Source organism: Metarhizium robertsii (assembly GCF_000187425.2).
Source record: "Metarhizium robertsii ARSEF 23 chromosome Unknown MAA_Scf_5, whole genome shotgun sequence".
Taxonomy (NCBI): Eukaryota; Fungi; Ascomycota; class Sordariomycetes; order Hypocreales; family Clavicipitaceae; genus Metarhizium; species Metarhizium robertsii.
This window is the reverse complement of record NW_011942193.1, coordinates 3,395,087-3,409,952: the sequence shown is the minus strand read 5'-3', so window position 1 is coordinate 3,409,952 and position 14,866 is coordinate 3,395,087. Positions and strand designations below refer to the sequence as shown.

Here is a 14,866-nt window from a genome sequence, read left to right as displayed (position 1 = left end):
CGAGGCTGCTGCTAGGTAGGCGTGGAAAAGAGCTACAAGCACCGCCCCGGCTCGCAGCGTCGTTGGACGTTTCCCGGTGCCGCTATATTCTCCGAGTATGACCGACCCGCATGATCGTGTTGGCCTCGTGTGGCCCGGGAAATCGGTGAACGCTGCTGGGAGATGCAATTAAGACGTAAGTTGCCACGTTCTTCAATGTCAAACCGCGGTTTGGAATTGAGGTTGACAAGACCCCTGTCCGAGGCGGCCTGTCAGAGAGCTGTGGCCCCTCATTTATTTCGACCCAAGCCACAGGCCGAACGACTGTTGTGACGTAACATCTGCCCGACTACCCTGAACCAGTTTGTTAATTTTCCAATAAATGGCACATGTGAATTTGTGCATATATGGGTATTCCGTTTTACAGCTATTCAGTCGCTCTTGGTCTGTAACTTGGGTGGAATATGGTTATACAACGCTGGGTAAACCGTTACGCCGCAGTTCTCATACAAGCCCAAATGTGCGCATGTGTCTCTAGAAATAAATTTTATAAAACCCTTGCCCCCAAAACTCCCAACATGATTTATCCAACGCAAACATCCACCCACCAGAAAGTAGATATGCCGACGAGCCCTTTGTATCATAGCAATACCCACTACCGTGATCAATCAATTGATAGCTGACCATACTACCTTGACATTTGCAGTCCTCTGGCCACTGTTTCCAACGCGACGCAATCGCCACACTTTCCAAATCTCTGAAAGAGAAGTCACTGGATAATCCATCTGCCCTACACATACTTTACGTGGCACTATGACCTCAAGTGCGGCCTCACTCGAGAAACGTGAATAAGTGCGTATGCAAGACATTCATGGCCCGCGTGGCGTCCCGCGCCTCGATAACACATGAGATATTTATTTCGCTCGCGCCTACAGTAAAACATGCGTTAGCAACAAAAAGTAAAATCGTCATTGCAATTGAGCATAATGTTGCTGACCCTTTTGCTTCGCAGCACTGATCATATACGTCGGAGCACCAGACAGTTGCATACCTTGAGATATCATTTCCAAGTTGACGTTATGCTCACCGAGCGTGGAGAACATTTTGCCAGCAACACCAATCATATTCTTCATATCCGCGCCAACAAGACTGAGAATCGCCATGTTAGACAAGACGCTGACTTCGCCGCACTCAGCCAGGCTCTGCTTCGCATTGGCAAAGTTGTCAATGCGCGTGCTCACAGAATGAATCGCCAGCGAGACATGGACCTCGGACGTGGAGATGAGATCGACTGAGATGGCATACTTGTCGAGGATGGAGAAGACTCGAGCAAAAAACCCGTGTGAGATGGAGCGCTTGTTGGAGTGAACGTTTATGACGCTGATGTGATCCTTGATGGTAACAGCCGTAGGTCGCTTAGGAGTCTTAATAGACTGTACCTCTGACGGAGAATTGCGAAGCAATTGATGACTTGCTGAAAGAACAGGATTAGGAACGACAATGGTACCGTTGCCGCGTGGATTCTTGACATTCTTGATGCGGATCGGTATAGGAGGCTGAGCGTGGATGACCTGATCCATAGTAAGGTGGTGAATAACCTCTGACCCGTAGAACGTCAATTCAGCGGCCTCGGATGGTGTAATCGATGATAAAAGCCGTGCTGTTGGAACCTTGGATGGATCTGCGGTAAAGATGCCATCAACTTCTTTCCAAATCTGCAGTTCCTCCGCCTTAAGGCCAACTGCACATAACCCTGCGCACAAATCCGTGTACCCGCGTCCGATATCGCCATCAATAAGACTGCCGGGGACGTTGCCGAAAAAGCCCGTCACGACGGGTACCCGAGTGCCGCATGCGTCAAGTTTCCTCGCGAAAGCAGCAGTGGCAGCCTTGTAAAAGCTTGAATCTACAGGTGCCGAGGCATCATAGTGTAGAATGTCGCATAAATCAACATACTCTGCATCGACTCCCTGTGAGATTACAGCCCGAAATGGGCCTGCATATTAGCATGTGATATCAGGCTAGAATACGGGTCGGAAGAAACGTAGGAGGGAAAAGCGGGAGCAAAAAATAAAATAAAAATAAAAAATACGTACAACATCCTGCAGGAGAACCGTCATGTATAAGCATGCGAGCTTCTCGCCAAAGCTAATGACGCGGTCTTTGGCTCTTGAGTTGATTTCGAGATTGAAGCGTTTGGCCGCCAGAATATATTCAATTAGTTCCTGGCACTCAGCCTCAATTCTGCGGGCAAGAAATTCTTTTAAACTGGGATCTTGGATGTAGGCCTCTGCTGCAAAGACGTGGTCGTTACAAATGTCGGTGATGAGTCCATTGGCCTGCTCAATGAGGGCGAGTTGCTCGTCTGGTGAACATGTCGCATAGGCTAGTCCGACTTCCTTCAAAATTTTATAGACTGCAAGTAGCCTGTAGGTGCAAGTTTAGCGATTGAACCCTTTAAAAATTTGGAAAGCCACTGTGAGAACTGGAGACGGCATATTCCAGAGCGCAGTGGCGAGAGCTTCAACGCTGACTCACCGGCTGGTGGTGCCCTCAGCCTTCTTCCCCGTACTCCTCGCAGAGCACACCACAACAACACGATGTTTTAACAAGCTTGTCCTTCTCAAAAAGTTAGCTCTCAATTACCAGACGACCCCCAAAAAGAGAAGAGCCACTGATTGTTGGCAGTTCTCCCAACATACTTGACGATATCGCGGGCAATCTGTGTCTGAGATTAGTATATGTCGTCTCAGTGGCATTGTAAGACCGCTGCGCAGGAAAATAACGACATGCCTTGTCAGGAAACTTGCCGACGCTCGTACCCCCAAACTTCTGGACTATCCAGCCCTTATCTGACGCATTGCTATATGTCGAGCTCACCATCGTGCCTGATTCCTGCTTTCCTCCCCCGCGGCGAAGTCGAACGTTGAAGAGCCGGAACCGGACCACAAGGAAAAAAAATTAGTCGGCACTATCAGGCGCCAATTGGCGATCGACACAGACAAGCAATAGAGCGGTGTATTCAAGAGAAGATTTAATCAATGCAACAGCGCTAAAAAGTATGTATATATCGATATAAGTGTTTTTTCTTCGAATGCAGCAAGACGGCGAGGATTCAAAAAATGAGAAGAGCAAGTGAGTGAGTAATAACCAAATTTTGAGCCCGCAACCCGAACCCGAAGTGCCTGTATGGCTTGCGCTAGTTACCAAGCAAACTGGGAGGCTTGGCAACAGGTGCAGTGGAGCAAGGGACATGTTCGCTCTTTCCGACCGCGACGATTGCTCAGCAAACCACACCAGACCAAACTCGACATTCAACATCGCCTCGCCCGATGTCACGTGGAAGTCCACCGAGAACCGGCAGTACCCCATATCAGTTATAACTTATGACTCTATTCACATCACATCACCACTATTCAGTTGTCCACACACACAATTTCACACCTCGAAAAATTACTTGTTTCTCCCAGAAATCAGCCTTGCTAGCTACATACTCTCGTATAAATGGATATGTCATCACAAATGTCATCACAAATGTCATCACATATGTCATCACATGTGCAAGGCAGCCTTGGCGCCACTCGCAAACTCGCAACCAAATCACCACCAAGCGCCTCTACAGCGTTCCATGGCATCCAGAATCCAAGCCCCGGAGCAGCCATGCAAAATTCCTGTGCCTGCCTCCACCCAATCAAATTGACATTATTGTTTTACTAACCAACCCTCGATGGCGCACTCAGTCATCCAGGCTCGGACAAGTGTATTGACCCCACTAGCCCACTCCGAGCCTCGACAAATAGTGGCAGCCAAAAATACTTCGGGCGCCCAACGACCCGTCTTCATCACCCCACAGCACGCTCGTGGTTTTCAACATGGCGTCTGTGGCCATCAATAAAATAAGCTTCAAAGTAATCTTTGGAGCAAAGCCAGGTACCGCTCGTGGCATGTTGCTTACACACGCCGAGTGACGCCCCTGTTTGACATGGTCCTTATTTATGTTACTCGTTGCATCTTTGATCGTAGTGGTCGCAGGAAACTTCTTCGCACATGCATGTATGATGAATCCGCGCATCGCCCAGACATATGAACATCTGGAGTGCTGTTGCGGTCGAAAGTGGACAAAATGAATGACACATCAACTCGCAACGAAGAAGACAAATCCGACTGGCCACCGCCCTAAGAAATCTGGCAGCGAGTTAGTTATCAGCAACTATTAGCCGACATCACCCAAACCCAGCTGCCCAGAAACGTATCAAATGCCGCCGAGAAACATGTCAAAACCGTAAAATGTATTGCATGTGTACAACACTAGAACCGTCATGAAGCCAACAATTGCCAACCGATATATAAGTACAGTTCGAGCAATAGAGTCCAACACCAACGCACACCTGCTTCGTGGAATACTGTAAAAAACCAATAACAAAAAAATATAGCTCAGATTCTGGTAAACAATCCCATCTCTTGCTGAAAGTTTGGAAACAGACACACCCTTGCGTGGCCAAGTCCCGGACCATTCCAGGGTTCTCGAGCACTCTCCCCTTTTCAGCCGAGCCACAAGCTGTCATGACTTCGTCCCGTCATTATCCCAATTATCTCTTGATTAATCTTTATCCCGTTGCCAAAAACAATAAGTGGGTATTGAAATCAACCCCCTCCCAAACCATTAGCCAAACGCCACCCCTAATGCCTCCCACCGATGATTTGCGCCGTCCTTGAATATACCTATAAGCTCGCCCCAGTTGTCAACTCTGCAGTCATGCCAACATTTTCAGCTCCCGTAAAAGAGAACTTGTCCATCGGAAACTCTTCTTCTGGTGTTCGGATACCAATCCCGCTGTCGTCGTGAGGATCTCCACCGCTTACTCCTAGTGTTGCTTGGCTGTTGTTCGGTGGTGGAGGAAACGGAGCCCTTCCAGGTTGTGACTGAGACACATTGGACAGGTTCAATTCGTCACTGCCGCTGCTGTACCGTGAGTTTTGACGGCTGGATTCCTTCTCTGCCGTCTCCGCGTTGGTAGATGTGTTTGTGGCTTGCTGGGCGCGAGGCTTCTGTTTCATAAAACCACCCTGCTCTGCCAAGAAGCAGACCATCTCGTCTACCCAGGTTTTCGTCACCCACCAAGAGCCAAAACTCTTTCCTTGGGCGAGCGTGAGATCACGCATGACCGAGGTACCAACCCGCTCAACACACCACAGAATATCTGTGTGCGAAGCATATGGGAATTTGTTTGGCAGATTCTGCAGGAAATTGACCCATCTCTCTAAAACATTCTGGCCCGTCGAGTTTGCTCCACTGCCATCATCGGTTTGTCTGCCGCTTCGGGTGACCACATCCCCGTATATTGTCAGACATTCGACCTCCCACGGAACATTGACCGGATCAAGAAGGTCCCTCATCTCTGTGACTAGAATGTCTACCACGTCGTCCATGCCACGCGTTGGCACACACTCGGCAACCTTCCTAGCGCGAATCATGGTAATCCAGTCGACATACATTTGGTCCCTGTTGGCAGGATTCGACAGCATGTTTGCTGCTGCGTGTGCCGTCAAGTTGACTCGCAGAGCTCGGTCTATCAGGCCAGAAAAGAGGGCTGCGGGTGACTCCTTGGCAGATAGAACATGCTGGGGCTGTCCCTGAAACGACTCGCGAATATGTGGTACCAGTCTCTCTGAAATGTTGCGGAGGGTGTCAAGAACTGGTTTGGGTACCACTTGAAGGGTAAGCCCGGAAATGATGCTCATCATGCGTTGATATAAAACGTAATCACATCCCTCAATCCATGGTGCTATGGCGGCATGCCCAAACAATTTTTGGACTGGCATAGTCAGAGTGCCCTGGAAAGATGTGTATAGGTGGAAGAATGTCTTCTCTCTGCAGTACCGGATGCATTCTACCAGTGATGTACAATGTGAACGATACAGTGCAGACAATGACTTGGCAGCATCGGGGTCTGTCCCCTGAGGAAGATATAGTTCAATGGCTGGAAGAGCAAGAATGTCATGCTGGTCTACTGGACCACTATCGGCAGGCAGGAATGAGAGCTCAAGTTCCGTCTTGGTTGAGGTATTTCGGATATTATCGATGCTGGCCAAGTCAGGCTGGTTGTACAGACTATGAGATCGGCTGGAGGATCTAGCTGGATCAGGACTTTTCTGGCTTTGGCTAGCCTCTTGCGGCGAGGGCAAGGAACCACGACTTGCAGTATTGCTATTGCCCTGGACGGACGTGCTAAGTTACCAACATTAGATTCATTTCCGGGGCGGGCAAAAATTGAGGGGCATTGTGTCACGTACTTGAAACTTTGGGAGAGACTCTTGGCTTCGGGAAGTGGTCTGGGGGCAGGTGGTTGCGACTCCCTCAAGTCTGGTTGGTCATCAACCAGAGAAAAGTTGACATAATGATATTTGGATTCTCCGCGAACACCAAGGCGACGGGTCTTGAGACCAGGGAAGAGAACGCGGACCAGCTTTCCGAAGCTAGCAGGGTTCAGGACCGTGATTCTCTCAGTGGCACACCGTGACGCATAATTCGCGTATACACGGCCACGGGGTACTGAGCCTTTCCCTTTTGAACAGACGGTATTGATCCTGTTTTGCAAGTATTAGCCACATACATCATGTGCTAGCCCCCTTGTTCATATTTATATGCGTACCATAACATGGCAAAAACCTGACGGGTTCGCTCGGAATTGGGGCCTCGCTCATTGCCATGAAGCTCGCCAGCGACGTCTTGAAGCTTACGATGGCGGTTTGCAGTGAAAAGTTGCCTCATTTCGAGTTCGTTATTGGCGCTGGATCGAGCGGCAGCAGGCTTCGCGGCTCCGGCAGGTCCGGACATGGAATCGCCATCCTCGTTGTCATCACGGTCGAGCATCTGGCTGTCTCCTTCGGTGAAGCTTGCGTTGACGGCAACGTACTGCTCGGCGGGAAGAGGGTGTCTTGTCATGGTATGCTGTTGCTGCTGATAAGGGATGTGGTGATGATGAGGATGAGCCATGCCGGCTCCCATGGACCCGTCCATCGAGAATTCGTGGTTTGCCGTCTGCATATGGGTGGCAGCTTGGAGGATCATATCTTCTGGCGACATTTGCGGGCCGGGGCCCATGTCCTTTCCATGACCATGGTCATTTGGAATCCATTGACCAGCGTACATGGCTGATGAGTCCGCGAAGGCCGACTGGTCCATGGTAGGTTGTGTTGCGGCGCTGTGAACAGACGTGGTCGAGGCGCGGGACTGTGGACGCTTCCTCGATTTGACGGCAGCGCGCGCCGGTGGGTTGTTGTCTAGTAACGTGGAAAAGAAAAGAGAAGAAGTTAGAAGCAAGTTCCCGCCACGCACGTCCAAGAGCAATCGGCATTATTTTCTTTATTTGGGTCTTATTTTAAAACAAGGTGCAGCCCGTGGCAGAAGACATACCTTGCTCCATGGTGTGTGGTGTGGTGTGTTATGCAACAGTGTTGTGAGGTGGGTTACCGAACAACAAACATTGGCTGTTGGGTCGAAGAATAAATGAGTGGTCCGGCAGAGTTGCGGTTTTGGCAACAAGTGGACGTCCAAAAAGTCCAAAAAGAAGAGGAGCAAGAGCAAGAAAAGAACAGGCGCAATGTCGCAACAGTCGGGCGCGGAGATGCAATGACACTGGTTATCTGAATGCGCGCGCCTCGTGGTTCGCCGCTGATGCAGACTTGCAGCTGTTTGTTGGTGTTGTTTTCTGTTGCGAGGCCAACGGAAGGAGGAGGGAAAAAAGCATGGGAAAACAAAAAAAGCGGGCGGCGGGCAAGCGTAGGAGGGCAGATGGGGGGCGGGCATGGCAAGAAGGCAGGAGCGTCCCGCTTATCCAAACAAAAGGACGCATGCCACAGGCCAACCATAGACTGAGCTGTAACTGGGGTGGGGCTCACCAGCCGCACCAAAACAAACCTGGGCCGTAGGTTTAGGTAAGCAAGCTTGCAAATTAATTACTGAGATTCCAGCATCAACTAACAGCACCGTGGCCATCAACTGCATTGACTCGACCACTTGACTCAGATCCAGCCGCCAAGGCCGGGTTTGACACACTGTTTGCTCACTGTTTCGGGGCATTTGGGCGACCCATGTGGCCTCTAGCTTCCGTCTTTCAGTGTTCCATCGACCTACGGAGCTGGAGCCCGAAAACTTGACATCTCCATCTAGAGCTTAGGGGAGCTGGGCGATGAGCTCTGTTAAGCTCCATCACTAGGAACCTGTCGTCATGGGCTTAAGACACCGATGCACCGTACCTTGCAGGTAAGACAGCACGACATGAAGGATCTACCATGGTTTCCAAGCGGCCCATACCATGCGTGCACGGGGGCTTGGAATGAGTGGAGGAGTGACTGTGTGAATGGATGAGTGGGCAAGTGAGCGAGCAAGATGAAGAACTCAAAAGGCTACTGATGCTCGTACGATGGCGACTACTGGGCCTCAATCACCTGAGAGCCCCGGCCTTGCTCGAGCTCTTTGACGCTTCATCTATGTGACTTGCCAAGGGGTTGACGAGGAAGTTGAGGTATGTTGCGGAGTAGTCCGTACGGGGGTACTGCGTACATGACTAACAGCCATCTTCGTCTTCTTGTTTGTACTCTTTGGAGACATGCCCAAGGTAGATTGACGACCGGAACCGTCCGTCCAAGTTAGACCAGGATCGACCGAACATGTCTCTACCCGCATACCTAGACATGCACTTGACATGTTCAAGATATGCATGGGCATAGGGAACTTTTGAAATTGGTAGATGCCAAGGGGTACTCGGGATTATATTTGTAGCTCTCTGTGCACACACTACTTCATCAGAGAGAGCCAACTCGTGGTACATGAGCTAGGCCGTCCACAGTTGGTATTTCTCCGACCAAGAATGACTGAGACCTGGGTTACCCAGGCACCAGGCAATATAGCGTTTTGAAGGTATGTATCAGCTGATGATGGTAGGCGCAGTACCACTCATGGGCGGCGGGTGGACGGCATTCCGTATGACCTAGGTGTAGTATATAATAAGGACGAGAGAAGCAAGGGATTGGCAGGAGCTGGCAGCTCGAGTTTCAATGCCCAGGACGGAGAGATGAGAAACGTTGCCTTCTCCTGTTCTCATTTGTTCCGATGCATGTCTCTGCGATATTTCTAGACTTCTGCCAATTGTCCTTTACTAGTTCATCAGTGTTGGTGAATCAAGCTGCCAAGCTACGAGCATTGGAACGTGAACATCTGGTGCGAACCAGGGCTGCGCATGAGTCCGGAATGGTGTGGCCTTCTTGACAAAGGCGACGAATCATTCATGTTGCTTTTGCAATTGACTGAACGCACCTCGAACTGTCAACTGGTCTACATGGAACTGGTCAAAGCAGTGCCATGTCCGGCCCGCCAGCGCCCGCCGCTGGCCATGCCATCTGGCTGTGACTGAGCACTTCAATGTCTGGTTCAATTGTTCGCTCCATCATTTGATAACAGCTCCACATGCCGTGTGGCCCGACCAAAAAATTGGGCACTGCCCTCCCAAAAGCTTGCCCAAGCACAGGGCACAAGCCACCGACGACGGCGCTCCTCGGGTCGACGGGTCTCTTAAATTACTGTCCGTCCTCTTCAAAGGGAGCCAAGCTGAGCTTTGGTGTAGCTCTCTGTCGTGTATTGTAGGCCTTTGGCATGGAAACCCTATCTTGGGTACTCTGCAGGTACATTAAGTAAGCAGTTCCCCGGTGGTAACTGGACAGTTGCTACATGCATGTACCTGGCACTGGGGGCAGGTGCACATGCGCTGGACCGGCGGCTGTTGGGAGTTGGGTGTGCTTGGCTGTACACCAGTCGTCATACTCGCTTCCCGATGTCCTCCTCCCCACATACAAAGAACTCGTCCACATTTTCGCATACTTTAGTAGCGGCTTCGACCTGGAACTGGACACCTCTCTCATCTTCCACCCTTCACACTTCACTCAATTTCGACCCCAACTCAACCTCTTGCTCTCCCTTCAGTGATACAATCGCAGCTACTGCACTCGCGCCATCAGATCCGAACACCCGACAGAAACAATAGCTTCAAAATGTCTGCCCAGGAAAAGGCTCAGAATTACCTCAGCAGCTTGGACAAGGAGGTTCGTTTACCGCTGAGCACGCGCCCAACCGAAACCACCATGACCTGCCTTACATTGTTCGAGATGTGCTAACCTGAAGCGCCCGCTGCCGCCTAAACTCTGTAGCTCTCCAAGTATCCTGCGCTGAACAACCTCGAGAAGCAGGCTGGTGTCCCGAAGGCGTATGTCGTCATTGGAGTCGCCGCTCTCTACTTCTTCCTCATCATCTTCAATCTCGGTGGCCAGCTCCTCACCAACTTCGCTGGCTTCGTCATCCCGGGCTACTACTCTCTCCAAGCTCTTTTCACTACCACCAAGGACGATGACACCCAGTGGTTGACTGTGCGCTTGCCCCCTGCCTTGAATTAACGTTGTCCCTCGTGAGAATCAAAAAGCTAACTGTCATTGCTTGCCTTTATAGTACTGGGTTGTCTTCTCATCCTTCACTATTATCGAGAGCTTCTTCAACATTGTCTACTGGTTCCCTTTCTACTTTGTTTTCAAGTTTGTTTTCCTCCTGTGGCTTTCTCTGCCCATGTTCCGGTAAGTCAAACACCCGGGGAAAAGGAGAAACATTTCAAATGCCAACTACTATTTCCCAGTGGTGCCGAGATCATCTTCCGATCTTTCATGGTCCCCACTCTCGGCCGATACTTCCAGCAGCCCGGCTCAACCTCTGCTGGTCTGCGCTCCAAGACTGGTGGTCTTGACAAGTCCGACTAAGTCTCGGGACAACTACGCGCTGTGCGGTCTATCAGTGACGCCTCCCATTTACGTGCGTAGACGGGAGTTTTGTAGCTGCGCACTGTTTTGGGGCAGTGCTGGTGATTCACTGAAGGCGATGACGCATGATACGCGACAAGATGATGAATGTAGAGCACGATGAACGGACAAAAACACACGCTCACGCGCGCTAAAATGGACTGGTGGTGATGACTGGTAAGGCTCGCGCCTTCGACTGCAGCTGAGCTATCATGATGATAAGACCTGCCTGATGACGAATAGCTGTGGGGGCGGGGACTTGCTAGGGCAATGGAACGGGGGGTTCCTGGCGGCGATGATAGATTTCGTTGGAAATTCTACGAATGGATTTGAATGAATGGCGCATGTATCACTTGTTTCCGTTATTACTATATGGGATTAGGATTTATGATTTCGTGGCGGATTGAGCTGCCTTGAAGAGTTGTTTCAATTATTTACCCTGCCGGCCTGGTGTGCCTGTGCGCATGGCTTACCTCGGGAGGAGACATGAGGGAGGCAGATGCAAATGCAAGGAGCTCAACCTGTGATTACTTAATAGGTTCCAGAGTTGCGTTGACCAATACGCAGCAGCTGGCAGCAGCTGGTAGTACGTACAGGAATTCCAGCCAACTTTATTATGTATTTATAACCGCCTTGTCCATGGATTGACATCTAGACAGCTGGCTCTTCATTACGCCGGTTGTCTAACACCAGCGATGATTTCCCATTTTCAATCACAGCTGCCCTGGTGACCTGGCGGCGATGGGGGTTGACACACGTGACGTCGCAACTAAGAATCATAGAACATGGCCTCCATGCTGTGTAACAGTAACCCCTGATCGATCGGGTTGGCGGTTCAGTGTTGCTTGAGTGCAGCAGTTAAATGCTGTTGGGCGGTAATCTGGGCCGGCCAATGGCCTCAGGTCAAGTGGCAGCACTGGACTTAAGTACTAGACGGAGTGGCTTGCTGACATGGAGCGTCAGCACCATCGGGTCCCTGCCAGCCCTGACGTTGTGTGCAACAGGTCTGGTATCAATTCATTGCATTGGAAATTTAGTGAGAGGTCCAGTAGCCCGCCACAGGGGTCACTGCCCAGCGCTTCCCTAGGTCCCAGGCGCCTTTGGATCGACTTCAGTGCTGACATGTGCAGCACTGGCGTATCAGCCACCTCCCACTAGACTGTAGGCGACCCGGCACTCCCTGGAAGAAGACGATGCGCCACGTAGACGCCAGGTCGCTTATCAACCCCAATAGACATGGTCAAGTGCATTAGGCCTCCAGTATTACCAACTTTAGAAGCTGACCAACACCCGACTCCAGGTTGATGACTCCTCCAGCGTGCAGCGGCAAGTGGGTCGTGCTGATGCGGCCCTTGTGAAACCGCTTCAACCTCATCTACGACCAGCGCATTCGCTTACTGCCCTCTCTGCTTTCCGTCTCCTCTCTTCCTTTCTCTCATTGTCAATCCGACCCGACCACCCAAGTCCTCGCACTGGATGGTAATTCAGTTATGAATGAGCACCGCTGACATTGGGTGCACCGCCGACTGTAGTCCCATGCATTCATTACTTCAGCTGTCAGCGCTTTCCGCCGTAGAATATCCCAACGGCTTACGACCAACATCATTGAACCCTTACGACAAGTTCGCTCCGACGAGCGGCAGACTGTCGCACGGCGACTCGCCCCAGGTGGGCTTGTAGCCAATATGCAGCTGAGCCCTTTACAATCGCGGCTTGTCGCGTCGCTGACCGCTACCTTTTGTGTGGTGGCATTGTATTTGTTGCTATTGTCGCCCAAGGGAGCTCTCGCCGCTGAACTACCTCGCGACTCATCCTCGTGGATGGATCTGCCCATTCCCGATACCGGCAGAACCGAATTACAGACCTCGTCGTACGAACCAATATTTAGCTTTTTCACCCGCAGCATACTCGGACGAGCCCAAGATGTTACGCCACTCGAGAACAACAGGCCTTTGGGATTGAATGTCGGTCCAGGCTCCCAACCGGTATGCTACCTTGTCAAGAAGGGTTCATTAGGGGCTGGCCGAGACGCCCGTAAAATCTATCTATCGGCAAACACATGTTTGCAACCGACGATCAAGGCGGGCAAGAAGGCCACGTCCCCCGGCCAGTTGACCTTGTTCGTATCAAACAATACCGACGCAGGATGCCCCCAGATTACAAGCGCGGGCAATGGCGTCGAAGCCAAAGGATTTACCTCCAAAGTTTTTACGGAAGGCGCCGTCACATTTAGCATCAACTCGACCAATGATGTCTATGTCGCAATCTACGCCCCCAAGCTGTCCGATGATTTCGAGGGGATTTACAACTTTGAAATAGCGGCTTCGAATACCACGTATTTTCACCGATATGAAGCAAGTGGCGGTGCAGAGCTTCTCTGGATGGATAGTGACTCAACCTCGGCCCTGCTTGTGACGCGAAATCTTACCGACGACGTCAGCAACCTTCGACACGTAATGAGCGAGGATCCGCCCTATCAGCTATACGTCAGTGGCAAAGATACAATGTCGTTGGATGGGATGCGCCGTTCAGCCTGCGGTTTCCAGAAGAACGCTCTTATTGGGGCTAATAACCAGGGCAACGCGAAGAATAATGCCATGGTCAAGACGGCTATGACACTTCGAGGACCAGGAGGGCTACCAAAGCAGCAGTTCTATGTTGTCGGACTCAACGCGACGTCGGCTTACAGCGGCGTATTGGTAAAGCCTGCTAATGTCACTGTAAATTCAAAGCGACAGGTGGGCGGTAGTGATGTTCCAACGAACCCGGGCAGCATTGTTTTCCAGGCAACATCATTTCAGACCAACGCTGGTAAGTTGAAACACTTGTCGCCTTTGGCTCGTCTTTCCCGTCCATGTCGTGATTTTTGTGCGGAACCCCCAAAAGGAACACATTGCTAACAATCTTGCAGCACCGAATTGCAAAGTGGTGACGGACTTGGAATTCTGTGACGAAATTCAATATGCGGTGCCTGGAAATGACGGGAAATACAACAACACGGAGCTGGCAAAGGCTTATGATAACTATGCCAAGAGCATGTACGACAACTTTCTCAAAGTCATGATGCAAGTACAATGCGAGACGGATCGGACCTCGAGGTACTCGTTGGCTAGAACGTGCGATGATTGCAAAAATGCGTACAAAAGATGGCTCTGCACTGTCAGTATCCCTCGATGCGAAGACTTCCAGGGCGAGTCGCGATTCAGTGTTATCCGCAACGTCGGCCAGCCGTTTCCCAACGGCACAATGTTACCTACTGATGTCCAAACGAATTTGGCACTGGTGCCATCTCAGAATGCGTCACGAAATGCATTCATTGACACATATATTCAGCCCGGACCGTACAGGGAAATCATGCCCTGCGAAGACATTTGCTACCAAGTGGTTCAGAGCTGCCCGTCAAAGATTGGCTTCAAGTGTCCACAAGAGGGCATGTACGCTTTCAACGTGAGCTACGGAAAACGAGACAACGACAACTCGACTGTGTCGTGCAATTATCCAGGCGAGGCGCGAACCCCCGTCAATGGAGCGGCAGCATTTATACCCAATCTGATGTTTTTGGCAGTCGTATTGTCATCGGGTCTTTTGTTACTGGGGTGATTGAGAATGATTAGAAGACGAACATAGAAAGTCCATTTGGTAGGGTTGTAAAACATCATTTGGCGGCGTTGAGCGAATCTGGGTTCTTTTCTTCAACTTTTTGGATTTATAGACCAAGCTTTCAGTGGACATTGGTGGTATCGGGCCAGAATTAATCACTGCGCCTTTATATTTCCTAACGATATTATCTAGACGACGCTGTGCATCCATGAGCTTGGCAGCAGAACGCTTGGCAACTTGCACTCAAACCTATTTTATTCTATACAGCACGGAAATGACTACACTGATTTCAAGAGACGTCAATGTGCGATTTGAAGAGTAGCCGCCTGTCTTCTAAATGCCGAAGCCCCTCCAATTGACCCCTCACTCGTCTGTAGTCCGCAGTGGGGTTTACACTAGGCCATGGTTACGAGCGAGCTTCATTCCAACATCGTATTCACAGGTT

The 14,866-nt window shown here is 50.7% G+C and overlaps 4 protein-coding genes across 4 annotated transcripts; 2 read left to right on the top strand and 2 right to left on the bottom strand.

The window, feature by feature from the left end:
- Positions 1 to 947: 947 nt before the first annotated feature.
- On the bottom strand, positions 948 to 2,862 carry MAA_06807 (aspartokinase; the record flags this gene model as incomplete). Its single annotated transcript, XM_007824805.1, has 4 exons — positions 948 to 1,949; positions 2,076 to 2,406; positions 2,682 to 2,707; positions 2,860 to 2,862. 4 exons carry the CDS (start codon positions 2,860 to 2,862, stop codon positions 948 to 950), a joined length of 1,362 nt encoding a protein of 453 aa, XP_007822996.1.
- Positions 2,863 to 4,701: 1,839 nt separating this feature from the next.
- Positions 4,702 to 7,165, bottom strand: MAA_06806 (cephalosporin C regulator 1; the record flags this gene model as incomplete). The annotated part of the gene is made up of 3 exons (XM_007824804.1): positions 4,702 to 6,208; positions 6,274 to 6,567; positions 6,633 to 7,165. 3 exons carry the CDS (start codon positions 7,163 to 7,165, stop codon positions 4,702 to 4,704), a joined length of 2,334 nt encoding a protein of 777 aa, XP_007822995.1.
- Positions 7,166 to 10,029: 2,864 nt separating this feature from the next.
- MAA_06805 (TB2/DP1/HVA22-related protein) lies at positions 10,030 to 10,782 on the top strand (the record flags this gene model as incomplete). The annotated part of the gene is made up of 4 exons (XM_007824803.1): positions 10,030 to 10,080; positions 10,186 to 10,401; positions 10,481 to 10,602; positions 10,662 to 10,782. The coding sequence occupies 4 exons, from the start codon at positions 10,030 to 10,032 to the stop codon at positions 10,780 to 10,782; spliced, it is 510 nt and encodes a 169-aa protein (XP_007822994.1).
- Positions 10,783 to 12,506: 1,724 nt separating this feature from the next.
- MAA_06804 (uncharacterized protein) lies at positions 12,507 to 14,421 on the top strand (the record flags this gene model as incomplete). Its single annotated transcript, XM_007824802.1, has 2 exons — positions 12,507 to 13,632; positions 13,733 to 14,421. The coding sequence occupies 2 exons, from the start codon at positions 12,507 to 12,509 to the stop codon at positions 14,419 to 14,421; spliced, it is 1,815 nt and encodes a 604-aa protein (XP_007822993.1).
- Positions 14,422 to 14,866: the final 445 nt, after the last annotated feature.